General features: G+C 36.0%; 1 protein-coding gene across 23 annotated transcripts in view; it reads right to left on the reverse strand.

Moving 5' to 3' along the window:
- CAMK2D (calcium/calmodulin dependent protein kinase II delta) overlaps positions 1-15,232 on the reverse strand; it is a 309,843-nt gene that overhangs the window by 55,195 nt on the left and 239,416 nt on the right. For all 23 annotated transcript variants that reach the window (XM_072810436.1, XM_072810438.1, XM_072810440.1 and 20 more), the window contains exons 9-12: positions 5,957-6,051; positions 3,249-3,371; positions 2,347-2,430; positions 1,594-1,636 (exon numbers count right to left, since the gene is read on the reverse strand). In XM_072810436.1, coding sequence (XP_072666537.1) covers positions 1,594-1,636; positions 2,347-2,430; positions 3,249-3,371; positions 5,957-6,051 — 345 coding nt within the window. The remainder of the gene's footprint in view (positions 1-1,593; positions 1,637-2,346; positions 2,431-3,248; positions 3,372-5,956; positions 6,052-15,232) is intronic.

Below are 15,232 nucleotides of genomic sequence, written 5' to 3' on the forward strand. Positions count from 1 at the left end.
GAAACAATATAAAATTCACACATTAGTCATGAGTTTTAGTTTACACGATGATGAAAAGGAAAATGTGATGTACACAAAAAGCTTCTATACATGATTGTATATTTAAAAAGGCCCAATTTATGCCTGAGTGTATTTAAGACTTTAACAAAATACATAATCTTAATATTGGAGATTTTTTCAAGTTAGTTTATCTTTAATAATATATATATTAATCATCCTATCTTTTAGTGATTCACTAATTTTTGGGCCACAGTGAAATAACTATTTGAATATAGTATGTATTAGTTAATATTTAATGAGATGATATTGAACTCACCCTTGTAAATGTCAACTATATTAATCAACTGTTCATAAAACAGGTAACTTGACAAAGGCAGTAACAACGTTTTATTACATCAAACAAATTGGACAAAATACATATATTTCACTAACAGGTCGATGGAAGCCTTTGGAAAGCATCCTATGGTTTCACATTATGTATTAACTAAATATAGTGGGGTATAAAAGCTGACTATTTCATCTAGTCATAAGCAATAACTCAAAGTTGGTTGAGAAGGTTGAAGAACATTTGATAAGGTTATGGATCATCACCTGATAGCACTATAATACCCAGGAGTTAAGTATGTACAGTGATAAATATCTTAAGGATATCTGGATAATTTGATGTCACTCTTATGTGAATAGCAAGCAAAGTAAAGTGGTAGTATTTTTGGCAAGTCGTTTGATAATCCTTCCAAGTCTTAAAAGCCACTTTACAAAATGCAGCTTCCTTGCTGCTTCAGTTCCTCCCCAGATATAAGACTAATTAGTATTTACCAAAATTTGATTTTTGGAAACTGGTTCTTAGTGATAATCTATTAGAGGGGGGTCCAAAATTCAAGTAATTTCTGGACATAATACATATTTATGTCCATTTTGAAGAGCCACACCTAAAGAAATGGCTTTACTTCTTTTATTTAAAAATTATTTTTATCATGGAATAATTTTGAGGAACATTTATTATCTTGTGATATTACTGTGAGGTAGGGTTCTCTGTACATTCTCGAATTTGGATACCCTTGAAATATGCAACCATTCTTTTAGTGTGTCAAGATACATCTGTACTTTTGAAAGAACTTGGGCCTATGAGAACTGGGTTCCACAATAATGGTCTTCTTTTAAAAATCTTGCTTATTGGGATTCCCTATGAGAATAAGACAAACAAAATATCTTATTTATAGCTATTAGTTGATGAAACATCAATTAACTAATTCTAGGTTTGAAATGCTGAGCTTCAGGAAGAGAGAGTACATATTTCCTCAACTTGTGTATACCCCAGCAAGGATGACAGATGGGTTTCAAATGCTGCACAACACTGACCAGTGGAGGGGCTGCTTGTGTGCTCTTTAGAAAAGTGCAGTTACATGCCTAACATCTCCATGAGACAGTACCCTTAGGATTCCTAATGATAGACACTGCACTGAAGGAATCCATGCCGCATATTTGCGATCCCTAACAACAGTGTTTTTCTAATTGTTAGGTTTTTCTTTAATTTCAAGATGACTACTAAAAAGGAGAGCAGTGGATAAGGAGCATAATTCTTAACACATGTACCTGAAAAATTTCTTGTAGCCAGCATAGTTGTTAAGATGGCACCCTGTCAGAAAAACAAAAATATGAAATTAATGTTGCTTGTACAAATCTTTGACCTAACAAATAAACAGTCTTTGATAACAAATCTTCTCCTAGCCTTACTTTCAAGTCAGGGGATTTTTTTTTTTTTTGTAAATTTATTTTTATTGGTGTTCAATTTGCCAACATATAGAATAACACCCAGTGCTCATCCCGTCAAGTGCCCCCCTCAGTGCCCGTCACCCAGTCACCCCCACCCCCCGCCCACCTCCCCCTTTCCCCACCCCTAGTTCGTTTCCCAGAGTTAGGAGTCTTCCATGTTCTGTCTCCCTTTCTGATATTTCCCACTCATTTTTTCTCCTTTCCTCTATTAAGTCAGGGGATTTTTATTTGTCTGTTTTTGATGTTTTGTTTCCTGAGACTAGCAGGACTATGTCCTCCATAACGCTGGGATTGCCCTCATGTGTATGGGTGGATTCTAATTATCAAATTGCAGTTGTTTTCTTCTGAAGGGAGGAACTACAGGACACACTGCCACACAGATCCTACCTCCTCATTGTAGACTTAAGTCCAGTGTGATATTCAATTTTTTGAAGACCCAGAAGAAGAGTAATATAAGTACTGAGGTCTAAAAGGCATTTAAAAGCCTTTGCTGAAAAAGTTATTTCCCTCATAAAGAATCTCATTTCTCACTCTGCCAAGTCTACCTTCTCACAAAAATGTAAAATTTCTTACCTTTAGTTTTCTTCTAGCATTAAATTTCTTCAAGCAGTCTACAGTCTCCTGTCTGTGCATCATGGAAGCAACAGTAGAACGTTGCTGAAAAAGGAGGAAAAGAAACTTAACTTAGGATATTCAAAACATACTAAGCATTATAGTATCTCAATTTCATCAAATCTGCATTAATGGTGCCTGAACCCATTTGATGAACTTGTGAGTATTCACTTGCAAAAGTTCGCTAATAATGGATGAATAGTTTTGCCAAGATTATTTATTAGTAACAAAGGTGCAACATTTATCTATAGAAAATATAGAAATGAATAACAGTAATTCTCCAAATTAACTTTATTTCAATGTCTTTACTAATATTTCTATTGGACTGCTTTTCATTTACTTAGTACCATATTTACTGCCCTAACATTTGACACTTAAGCCTAGAAATGTACTGAAAACTCTACATTCCCCCTGAATTTCAGTTTTTCTTAGCACATCTAAAGTATATTTAGTCTACCATTGCTGTTCTTTCTTGCTAGTAAAACTTACTATAAGCTTCTAAAACTTTTTGCCCTAAAGCTGCCTAATGATAAATAATTGAACTTTGTCTAATATTCTCTACTGGGATATAATCTTAGTGGCATTTTCTTGACCTCTGTTCATAAGTATTATCAATAATTGATAGGGGGAAATACTCATTCCTTGTGTTATTGTAGGTAACATTTATCAATCTATGTAAATCAGATTTTGTTACACCAAATGGCAATTATCACCAGTACAAATTTATTTTGTTAAATACCTTGAGTCAAAAATTCATTCCTTTTTAGTTTTATCTTTTTCTGCAAAAATTTAAATCTATGAAAAAAAATTTAAAGGACTTATTTTTAATTTTTTCCTAAGGTCTTTTAAGAACTGTCACTTACACAGATCCATGGGTGTTTCAGTGCCTCTGAGGCTGTGATACGCTTGGCAGGGTTGATAGTGAGCATTTTATTGATTAGGTCTTTGGCTTCAGGAGTCACTGTGTCCCACTCTGGTGATGGAAACTTCAAAAATACAAATTAATAAGGAGTTTAAAAAATAGATACACTCAGTAGAATAGGGAAGAGCTAAGTAAACTAATCATTTCCTTTGGTAGTGAATTTCTTTATAAATTTACTTTTTGTAGAAGTTAAATTGTATCTACAGGTGGATAAATCATAGATGTATATATCCCCCTCTCCCTATATATATTAAAGAAAAGTAACCAATAAGGGATACACATATTATAAATTGCATATTAGAACTAGTAGTTATATTTTGAAATTTAGAAAAATAAACTTAAGAATCTTCTGGTCCTCTAAAAGCATATTTATTTTGGTTTGAAAATAAAATTTTATGCCATCTTTCTCATAATTATTTGCAAACATCAATAAAGCTGACAGGTTGTCACACATATTGATGTCATCATGCTATTACACCAAGATTCAAAAGGAGATGTTACAAAAAAAAACCAATGAAGTATTACATACTTTCACAACTCATGAGCAGTTAATAGTGGATATAATAAAATAGCCTCCATTACCCGTTACAAAACTGACCTATTACTTGTGGCTATTTGTAATATAGTACTGAGAAGAAATCTCAGACTACAAGAGTGTTAGCAGGATCTCATTTTAACACTTCAGAAAGGTTTACCTACTTAATTATGAATTTCATCAAAGTTCGTAAAAGGAACTAATATTCATAACTTCTATTAGTAATCTATTTGTGCATTAATAACTATATAATAAAGCTATTTATCCTGTTTACTTAAAATTTTTGTTGATAATAATGTAACTTCATTTTCACATAATTTATTAGTAGAAATACTATTCTCGATAGGTTAAGAAAAATTTACATTACATTAGTTTCTAAACAGACAGAATATCAGGTCCTGTTCTTATTCATGAATTTTTATGAGGTTACATGTACACTCAAGAATAGAAAATCTTAGAATAAAATGCCACTGTCACTGTGTCATGGACTTTAAGTTCACTTTTAGTATTTATAAAATGGTTTCTTTGTGACCCATTGGTAAAATGAAATATGAGAAAAATGATAGTGACTCATTATTTAATACTTCAAATTTTACTAGTTTAACAACTGTCATTTTATTTCCAAAAATTATTTTAGGCAGCTGCAAAAACTCACTAATGATTAGGAGCTACTGAAGAAAGATTCAAGGCTGCTCCTTCATGATGTACAGATCTTCCGATAGCAAATTAGGAGCTGGTTCAGCCTGAATAAAGGTGGATCTTTTTCTCATTTATAAAATTTTAACAATGTCACTCCTTCACATTCATCAAACAGTACATCTGCAGAGCTATATCTTTCTAGGAGGGTACCTAGTTGTAGTCTATAAAGATAACGAATATGCTAGCTGTAGCCATGTAAATATAACTTGGTCCAATTATTAGCCTGACTACAATGGAATGCTTCAAAACTAAAAGAATATATATTTTAAATTCTTGTGATACACACTTCCATATATAGAACATTTTTACAGAAATGCCCATGCTGAGTTCATATGACCTGATACAATATAATACAGATTTTAATTCCTTACTGCTATATTGAGCTTTTAACTTGTGCACAGGATTACCCAATATTGCCTACTACTTAGTTACCCCACTTACTAATATATGAAAAGCATCTCCAGACCTTGATCTCTAATTTTCAGAGGGCTGGCTGTGTGAAATGCACCCAGAGGTGGTGGTAAATCATATTTACAGACATATTTGTCAAAGGAGAGAAAATTATATCAATGAACACAAAGTTAAGACATAAAGAGAAAATATATAAGGCCTTACTTTTTCGATTTAGGACTTAATTCATTCTCATACTTTCAAGCATTCTGATTGTAAACTTTTTTTTTTAATTAATTAATTTATTTATTGATAGTCACACACAGAGAGAGAGAGAGGCAGAGACATAGGCAGAGGGAGAAGCAGGCTCCATGCACCGGGAGCCTGACGTGGGATTCGATCCCGGGTCTCCAGGATCCCGCCCTGGGCCAAAGGCAGGCGCTAAACCACTGTGCCACCCAGGGATCCCAAGCATTCTGATTGTAAATGAAATGTATTGGAATTGTGATTTTCAAACATTTTAAAATTGTGAAACCCATTCTTCAAATGAAAGTCTGCAAAGAAGCCCATTAGGTAAACAAGACAAAAAAAGTCAAGCTGACATAATGGAACAATGTTCTATTTGATACATGGATCACTGCAAAGTATTGTTGATATATTATTTAAAATTATGTGATAAACATTTGGGGATATAATTCAACTAAGCAAGTAGTAATCATTTCCAAAACAAAAATCTTTTAGTTTTTCTATGTCTTAAAATGTGCTAAGATCTCAAAATTTGACAAGGAAAGTCCTTCCTTAGAGACTTCCAATTGTATTTATTTCAATCCTAGGAGACAGTGAACTAAGAGGAAATATAAACTGAATACATATGCTGCATTCCCTACTCTTTATCTCCCTTTCCCTAGGAGAGAGAAAAATAGAGAAATTGTTGAAAATTATGGTTAAAATTGTAATAAAAAATTTGGTTCTTGGTCAAAAACAAAAAACAGTCATCTACAGCTATATAAACTTTTATTACATACATCATAAGCTCCAGCCTTGATCTGCTGATAAAGTCTGTGTTGATCTTCATCCCAGAAGGGTGGATATCCCACCAGGAGGATATAGAGAATAACACCTGGACAGAATAAGCAAGCATATTAGCATAATGTTTAATCATTCAGGTAACAATAAGGTAAATATGGCAGATCCACAATGATGCTAAGCCACATCCATTCCAAGAGAGGAAACCAAATATTTGGAAAACTTCAGAAAGACATTCTCTGATCTCCTCTGAAGCTTTCAGTGGAGGGTGAAAGTGCCTGTTGTTATGCTCAAGAACTCTGATAATGTGTGGCAGTTTGAAACATAAAGAATTCTATGTGCACTTGAAAAGGATGTGTACTCAGTTGTTTTTGGATGGGATGTTACATATACATCTGTTATGTCCATCTGGTGTAATGAATCATTCGAAGACACTGTTCCCTTGTTAACCTTAGGACCAAAGAATTCTGAAGAGGCATAGCAGGTTAATACCTAAAGATGAAACTCACATGTTATTGGGTGACAAATTCTTTGGTGTCCCTGATTAAGACTTGTTCTGTGGCCTAACATAGGATCTTTCCTGGAAGAGGCTACATGTACACTCAAGAAGAATGTGTGTTCTGTTGTCCTCGGATGGAATATTCTGTATACATCTGTTAAGTTCATGTGGTCCAACATGTTTAAGGCCAATACTTTCTTACTGATTTTCTGTCTGGATGATCTATCAATTGATGTAAATGAGGGTATTGAAATCCCTTAGTATTATTGTATTGCCATCTATTTCTCCCTTTAGGTCTGTTAATATTTGTTTTATATATTTAGATGCTCCCATGTTGGGTGAATATTTATAAATGTTATTTTCTCTCGTTGGATTGACCCATTTATCATTACATAATGTTCATCTTTGTTTCTTACTACAGCCTCTGTTTTTTTTTTTATTTTATTTTTTTTAAATGTATTTTTTAAAAATTTTTTTATGTATTTATGATAGTCACAGAGAGAGAGAGAGAGAGAGAGGCAGAGACACAGGCAGAGGGAGAAGCAGGCTCCATGCACCGGGAGCCCGACGTGGGATTCGATCCCGGGTCTCCAGGATCGAGCCCCGGGCCAAAGGCAGGCGCCAAACCGCTGCACCACCCAGGGATCCCTACAGCCTCTGTTTTAAAGCCTGTTTTGTCAAAGTATACTCTACCTGTCTTTAGGTTTTCATTTGCATGAAAGATTTTTTTTTAAGTGAGAGGAGCTTTTTTTTTTTTTAGATTTTATTTATTTATTCATAAGAGACACACACAGAGAGGCAGAGACACAGGCAGAGGGGGAAGCAGGCTCCATGCATGTAGCATGACGTGGGACTCAATCCCGGGCCTCCAGGATCACGCCCTGGGATAAACGCAGTGCTAAACCGCTGAGCCGCCCAGGCTGCCCAAAAAATCTTTTTCCATCCCTTCACTTTCAGTCTATGTGTCCTTACATCTGAAGTGAGTCTCTTATAGGCAGTGTACATTTATTTTTGTTTTTAAAATCCATCCAGCCACTCTATGCCTTTTGATTGGATAATTTAGTCCATTTACATTTCAAGCAATTATTGATAGGTATGTACTTTTGTCATTCTGTTGTTTTCTGACTGTTTTTGTACTTCCTCTCTGCTCCTTTCTTCTTTTGCTCTCTTTGTGGTTTGATGACTTTCTTTAGTGGTATACTTATATTTCTTTCTCTTTCTCTCTTCTGCATTTACTATAGGTTTTCACTTTATGGTTACCATGAGTCTTATATATAACAAGTTTTTAAACAATATATTTAAATTCAGTTTGCCAACATATAGTTTAACACCCAGTGCTCATCTCATCAAGTGCCCTCCTTCGAACAAATTCTAATAGTCTACTTGAAGTTTGATTCTATCCTAAAGCTTATATTTTTACTCAGCCACGCTTTGTTTTGATGTCACATTTTACTTCTGTATCCTTTAGATAATTACCACAACCATAGTATTTTTACCTCCTTTGTCTTTTAACCTGTATATCAGCTTTATAATCGACTACTCTACTACTTCTACTATGTATTTACCTTTCCAGTGATATTTATTCTTTCATAGGTTTTCTTGTTACCAACTGGCAATCTTTCTTTTCAGCTTAAAGGAATCCCTTTAACACTTCTTGTAAGGCTGGCTTAGTTGGATGAACTCCTTTTGTTTTTGTTATATGGAAAACTCATGATCTCTCCTTCAATTTTGAATGACTTTATGGGTAGGATATTCTTAGTTGGAAGTTTTTTTTTCTTTCAGCACCTTAAATATATCATGCCACTCCCTCTGGCCTGCAAAGTTTCTGCTGAAAAACTTACTGATAGGCTTATGGGGGTTCCCTGGTACACAACTAATTATTTTTCTCTTATTGCTTTTAATATTTTATCATCTTTAATTTTTGACAGTTTAATTATAATGTGTATTGATGTGGGTTTTTGATTTCATCTTATTTGGAAATCTCTGGGCTTTCAGGATCTGGATGTCTGTTTCCTTCCCCACTTCCTTCCTTGACTTCCTCTAGAAAGTTTTTAGACATTATTTCTTCAAACAAGTTTGCTTCTTTCTCTCCTCCTTGTGGGACTCCATAATGTGAATGTTAGTCTGCTTGATATTGCCTCATAAGCCCTTAAGTTATCTTCATTTTTTTTTTTTTTTTGCTGTGAGTGGGTGAGTTCCACCAGCAGCTTGGATTCATGTTAAATGATCCTTCCTTGTATTTCATGTAATCTGTTGTTGAACCCTTCTAATATGTTTCTCAGTTCAGTGACTGTATTCTTTAGCTCTATGACTTCTATTTGGTACTTCTTTTATTTTCCATTTCTATGTTGCAGTTCTGTGTCCATCCATTCTTTTCCCATGTTTGATGAACATATTTAAGAACATAATTTTGAGTGCTTTATTAGGTGAATTACTTATCTGCATTTTATTACAGTTTTTTTTCCCTAAGGTTTTATCTTTTTCTTCCATTCTGAAGATTTTCCTGTTTTTTTTTTTGTTTTGTTTTGTTTTTTCATTTTACTTGACTTTGTGTTGGTTTATAGAATATACAAAACCACCACCTCTCTTTGTGTAGATGAGCCTTATGGGCATCTTTCAACTCTGCTCCAACTCTGTCATTCTCAAACCTTTGTTCTCTTCCAAAAAGCCTGCTATATCTTTATTAGGGCTCAGTAGGTGAGGATGTGCCAAGACCTGTCAGTGAATGAAAGGGGAAGAGCTCAGTACCTAGATTCAGGCTGTTTGGAAGCCAAATCTTCAGGTAGCAGCTTTTAAAATTATGCAAATAAAAAAAGTAAAAAATAAAATTATGCAAATATGTACAGTCCTGTGGGACCACAAGCATAAACCCCACTGAACAAGCAATTTGGTGTCATCCCCTGGGTGACAGTTACAAAAACTGGGTCTCCAGAGGAATGTTAAATCTCTTTTCTGGGAGATACTGGCCAGATGGAACAAGGCAGAATGAGAGCACCATGATGGTGCCTACAACCTACATTCTTTGAGAGCAGCTCTTAGTGTGCTCCTCAGACCAAAGCTCTAGGACAAGCCAAGAGGCCCCCTTTACAGAATGACTGGAAAGAGGTATGCCTCGATCTTCTGTCTGTGCAGTGTCCTGGGATGGCAGCCTGCCAAGAACTTTGTCTCCAATTGCCAGTCTGCTGGAACTTCAGATGCAAGTTCCCCTAGCCAGCCAGGCAATCTAGGGACATACCCTGGGGGGCAGATAAAAATACATGACAGCAGATGCAAAAACCAGGACACCAGCTTCATGTGAAGCTTCCCTCCAGGAGACATTGGTGCTCTGGAGTGTGACAGAGGGAGAACATGAAGATAGTGGTACTTTCTGAGGTCTCTGGAAGATTATAGTCATTCCTTAGATGTGTGTTTAATTAGAAACCTGCCCCTCAGGCTGCCAGCCATGACTTTTAGTTAGTAGGCTCCCTTCCCAGAAAGACCAAGCTCCTAGGTCTGTTGCCTTTTGCTGTGCAGTGGGGGGTGGTGGGTATTTAGGAACCCTCTCTCCACGAGTTACTGTCCTAAGGAACTCACAAGCGTAAACCCCACTGACTAACAGAGCTGGCAATGTGGAGGTGTCTCCTGGCAGCAGGTACTAAAATTAAGGTGCCAGAGACCAGTATGAGCTCCTCTCTGGGTGATCCTGATTATTATAGTCTCATGAGATGAGGAACATAAGTCCTGGCATCCAGAGCCAGCCAGTCAGGAGGCATCCCCTGGGCAGCAGCCACAAAAATCAGGGCACCAGATACATGTAAAAATTTCCTTTCTAGTGCTCTGGAGCACAGCAAAAGAAGAGCATGGGCACAGTACTAACCAGTCTCTATCCCAGAGAATACTCCAGTAGGCTCCCAGATATGTGTGTTACGTTAGATGCTTGCCCCACAGGCTGACACTTAAATATCAGCAGGCCAACCTCCTTCAATTTATGTCTGGATGCAATCAGGCAGCCACTGAGCTGGGCCCTGAGGCAGGTATGTCCAAGCATCCAGGCCCATTAAGAGCTGTCTTTCAGATCATGATAGCCTTGTGCACCTGGGACATAAGTGCTATTGGTTTTACAATTAGATATTTTAAGTTTTTAACTCTCAGGTGCCAGTCCTAAAAGCTGAGGGGCTGGATGGGGGCTTGAACACTTACTCCACAGAAAGGCTCAGGTTTTGATTTTTTTCCTCATTTTGGTCACCAAATCATGGGCAGGGTTTATGGTGAGATTGTGCAGCCTCTCCTGCACACTTCAATGTGATATTCTTTTCTTTTGCCTGATGTATAGTCAATACTCAGCCAATCTTTAGTTTTTTGTCTTTTGAAAAAGATTTATTTATTTGAGAGAGAGGGAGAGAAAGGGAGACGGAGAGGTGGGGGGGGAGGGAGGGAGGGAGGGAGGGACAGAGAGAGAGAGAGAGAACACAAGAACACAAGCAGGGGGAGTGGCAGGCAGAGGGAACTGAGCAGGGAACTCCACGTAGGACTCAATCCTAGGACCCCGGGATCATGACCTGAATCAAAGGTAGATGCTCAACCGACTGAGCCATCCAGGTGCCCTAGTTTTTCTTAGGTTGTTTCATATGAAGCTGTAGAGTTGGTGTGCTCACTGGGGAGTTGAATTTGGGATCTTCTAACCTTGCTATCTTGAACCAATCCCCTTCTACTTTTGAAAAGTTAATTGGCCTGCATGAGGCCTTTAGTTTCTGCCACTGCTCTGACCTCTACTGCTTGTTTTCTTCTTGTTGCTTTCCCTTAAACCATGGAAACCAGGGACAGATGGGTAAGACAGGTAAAACTGCCTGGCATGGCCTACGATTCCTTTTTTTCTCTAATGAGGATCTCTTGGGTTTCTTTATGTTTTCTTTGTCAGGGAGATCTAGCTTTGCTCTTATCCATCAGACTTAGCATCTTTATACAGTAGACACTGTGGCAACAAAAATGGCTTTTAAACAATGGTTTAATCACTTTAGATTTTGATAGCCTGCTTCAGGAAGTTCCAGTTCAAAAGCAGATTCTTAATTCATGTGAATCACAACCAGAGTAGAACAATTTAAACAACAATTTATTTAAACATCCTTAAATAAAAATCTAACAAAGCATTAAAAGTGAGACTGAAAATTATTTTACTATACTGGAGTTAAAAAAGGAGACCATGAAAAAAACTTCAATACATTAAACCTCATCTTCACAACATAAAAAAATATTTTTCCACCTTTCACTATATTATAATCTAATGTACACTTTTAAAAATTATTTTTATATCATTTTTATTATCTGATGTAATAGATACATCTAATGATGATGATGATGATGGGTGTCTGTGTTTGCGTTCCTAGAACACAGGCAGAGGTAAGACTATTTCTAAGTTTTTTTTTTAACCCTCCCTTTAATTACTCCCTTTAATTTAGGGAGCAAAGAAAAAAAATTGGCCTTGTAATGGCAATAGTCTATATTAATTTTTAATTAGGAATTTTTCTTTTTTTAAAGATTTTATTTATTTATTCATGAGAGACACAGAGAGAGGGAGGCAGAGACATAGGCAGAAGGAGAAGCAGGCTCCATGCAGGGAGTCTGATGTGGGACTCAATCCTGGGACTGCAAGATCACACCCTGAGCCACCCAGGCGTCCCTAATTAGGCATTTTGCTAATAAATATCTGAGGTAGGCTGTTATGAAATTATAAAACAGACTCCCAACAGAGTCATTTAGCATTCTGGACCTAGGTTACTTTGCAAGCCTGGCCTGCCTCTGAGGCTTTGTCCTTTTGCATTACATCCATAGTTCTACTGGCTAACACTTGATGTGGCATGTCTCTGCGAAGGGGAAGGCTCACTGGTTGAGTTCCTCCCAAATTGGCAGCCACTATATAGATAAATGACCACAATTTAATTGTTTGAGGAGTTTCTACCAAAAGAACTACTTTCACTAAAACAACTATACAAATACAGAAGATTTTAAAACACTCAGGCCAGAAGATTTCAAGACGAAAACTACATGGGCACTAAGGAGACTGATGATTAATTATTGTCAGTACCTATTTAAATAAATATTGCTTTGTTAGCTTAATTTGATTTGCTCATTAGATTGGCATCTGAAGCCTTCCTGAATGATATACTTTTGGCATTCTACTTTCTGAAAGCTTTAATTACAAGAGTCATGATATAATAATAAGTTTTATCGTAGGTTACATTTTTTGAGCAGCTAGATGTGCTTTAGTGCATTACCTCATTTACTCCCTATACAAAGCTGTGCGGTAATGTTATTGTCTCCATTATACAGATGAGGAAATGGAATTTGAGAGTTTGAGTGACTTAACTGTTTTAGCCACAAGCAGGCTTGACAAAGCCAGGTCTTAAAGGTTCGTTGCAGCTACTTTTTCTTTATCTATGAACTTTAAGAGAAATGATCATTTTAAGTTTTAAATTGTTTGTGTTGTCTGATTGAGAGGCCTGGACTCTCAATGGTAAGGTTTCAACTTGGTCCTGGCCTTAAATATTCCTTGTACCCACTTTTTCCTTTAGCTAGGTACCTTGATTATTTTAAAGCTTTTTTATTGTCTATGAGTCTTTGCCCCATTAGTAGGTTCCAATTTACTTTTTTCTTGTAACCTTTTTTTTTTTTAAGATTTTATTTATTTATTCATGAGACACACACACACACACACAGAGGCAGAAACACAGGCACAGGGAGAAGCAGGCTCCATGCAGGGAGCCCGATGTGGGACTCGATCCCAGAACTCCAGGATCACGCCCTGGGCCAAAGGCAGGTGTCAAACCACTGAACCTCCCAGAGATCCCCTTTTTCTTGTAACCTTAATTTATAATCCTAACATATTACCTTTTTCTCCTAGGTCAGAGGGAAAAAATGAAAAAAAAATGTTTTTTTTTTCTTTCCCTATAACTGAAACAGCAAAAATTTTAAAAGTCAATCAAAATCTTCACTTCCTTTTTTTTTTTTTTTTTTTTTCTTCAAGAACACTTCAGGGGTGATGCCACAACCTCTAAAGTTTGGATTTTTCTCACAATGTTAGTGCCCTTTGATGATCTCTACCTAGATATTTCATTAGGGGTTGCAAAATAATGATATTGTTATTCTATTATACCTTCTTTAGTCTAAGAACAATGTACTTCATCATTATTTGGTTATTCTATCTTATAATTCATACAGGAAAGGCAAAGTAACAGAATTTTTCCCTTTTATTAGTTTTCAAAATAACATATTCGTTCCCTATTAACTAATCTAACTCAAAAGTTAAAATTGCTGTTGTATTTTATCATCATGAATGCATGGATTTAAACTTATTTGATGTGTTTTAATCCATTACTGTTATTTTTCTCACTTATGCTCTAATTGTCCCATGTTTAACCAAAAGAAGCCTCTCCAAGTTGGCTCTTGAGTCCTGTTAATACCTAGGTAGATCATCAAAGGCCATTAGCATCATTAGAACACCCAACCTTTGGAGCTTATATCATCATCCCTGAAGTGTTCTTGCTCCCTCCAAAAGTCTGTAGCCTTTAACAGTTTTCTTTTTTCTTTCTTTCCTGCTATAACAAGATCCACCTCTATCATCTTGTGCTTTTTCCTGATCCATACTTGCAATCAGCCACTTCTACAAGGAATCCTGGTTTCTTAGGTCGTAAACACTATGTAGAACCAATATCAGGTACTCCATAGGGATGTTCCATGGGAACTACAGATTTCTTCAACAAATAGAGAAATGGGAAGGGGAATGAGGAGAGGGAGAGAGAAAGAAGCAGGAACTACAAATTAAAAGAGACTTAAGAGATCAAACTAATAAATTGTGAGATAAGAGGGAAAATTAAAAAAAAAACCCTTAAATGTTTGATGGTTTTAAGTAGTTATTATTATTTTAAATTTTGAAATATTGCTATTATTATTTTTTTAGTTTTGATATTATTGTCATTCTTTTAAAAGAACCCTTTTCTTTTAGAGATATACATTACAGTATGTATAAATATATTGATATTATGTTTGGATTTGACTAAAATAATCTTGGGGGGATCCCTGGGTGGCGCAGTGGTTTGGGACCTGCCTTTGGCCCAGGGCGCGATCCTGGAGACCTGGGATCGAATCCCACGTCGGCCTCCCGGTGCATGGAGCCTGCTTCTCCCTCTGCCTGTGTCTCTGCCTCTCTCTCTCTGTGTGACTATCATAAATAAATTTAAAAAAATAAAGTTAAAAAAATAAAATAAAATAATCTTGGGGATGAGGAATGAATAGGGTAGTATAGATGAAATAAGATTAGCCAAGAGTTCATTCTGTATATTTCTGTATGCTTTAAAATTTCTAAAACAGAAAGTTAAAAACTATTTTGACACAGTTTCATATAACATTTAAAAGTGGATAAAACTAGTTTTAACTGTCATATGTGCATATTTGTGCTTGAGTGGTGCCAGAGATATGTGATTAATAAGAGTTGAGAAGCACTGATTACTGATTAGGTAAAAAGATTACATTATCAAGAACATTCAAAAATGATTTTAATAAAAGCTAGAGTTAGAAACATGATTAAACCTATAATCACATTAATGATTAAAACATTCTAATGAGTGCTCTAATGGAAGGAGAAAAAAGCAATGTTGAGAAACTTTGAAAAGTCAGTGGGAAGTTAACAGAACAATCTAACAAGACATCCACTTAATACTCTCAGTAAATAAAGGACACACTATGAGTGGAGTTTGGAAATGCATAATTAACTATATGAGGAATAAGTATGGCTCTCTTTTAT

This window comes from Canis lupus, chromosome 33, assembly GCF_048164855.1.
Source record: "Canis lupus baileyi chromosome 33, mCanLup2.hap1, whole genome shotgun sequence".
NCBI classification, from domain to species: Eukaryota; Metazoa; Chordata; class Mammalia; order Carnivora; family Canidae; genus Canis; species Canis lupus.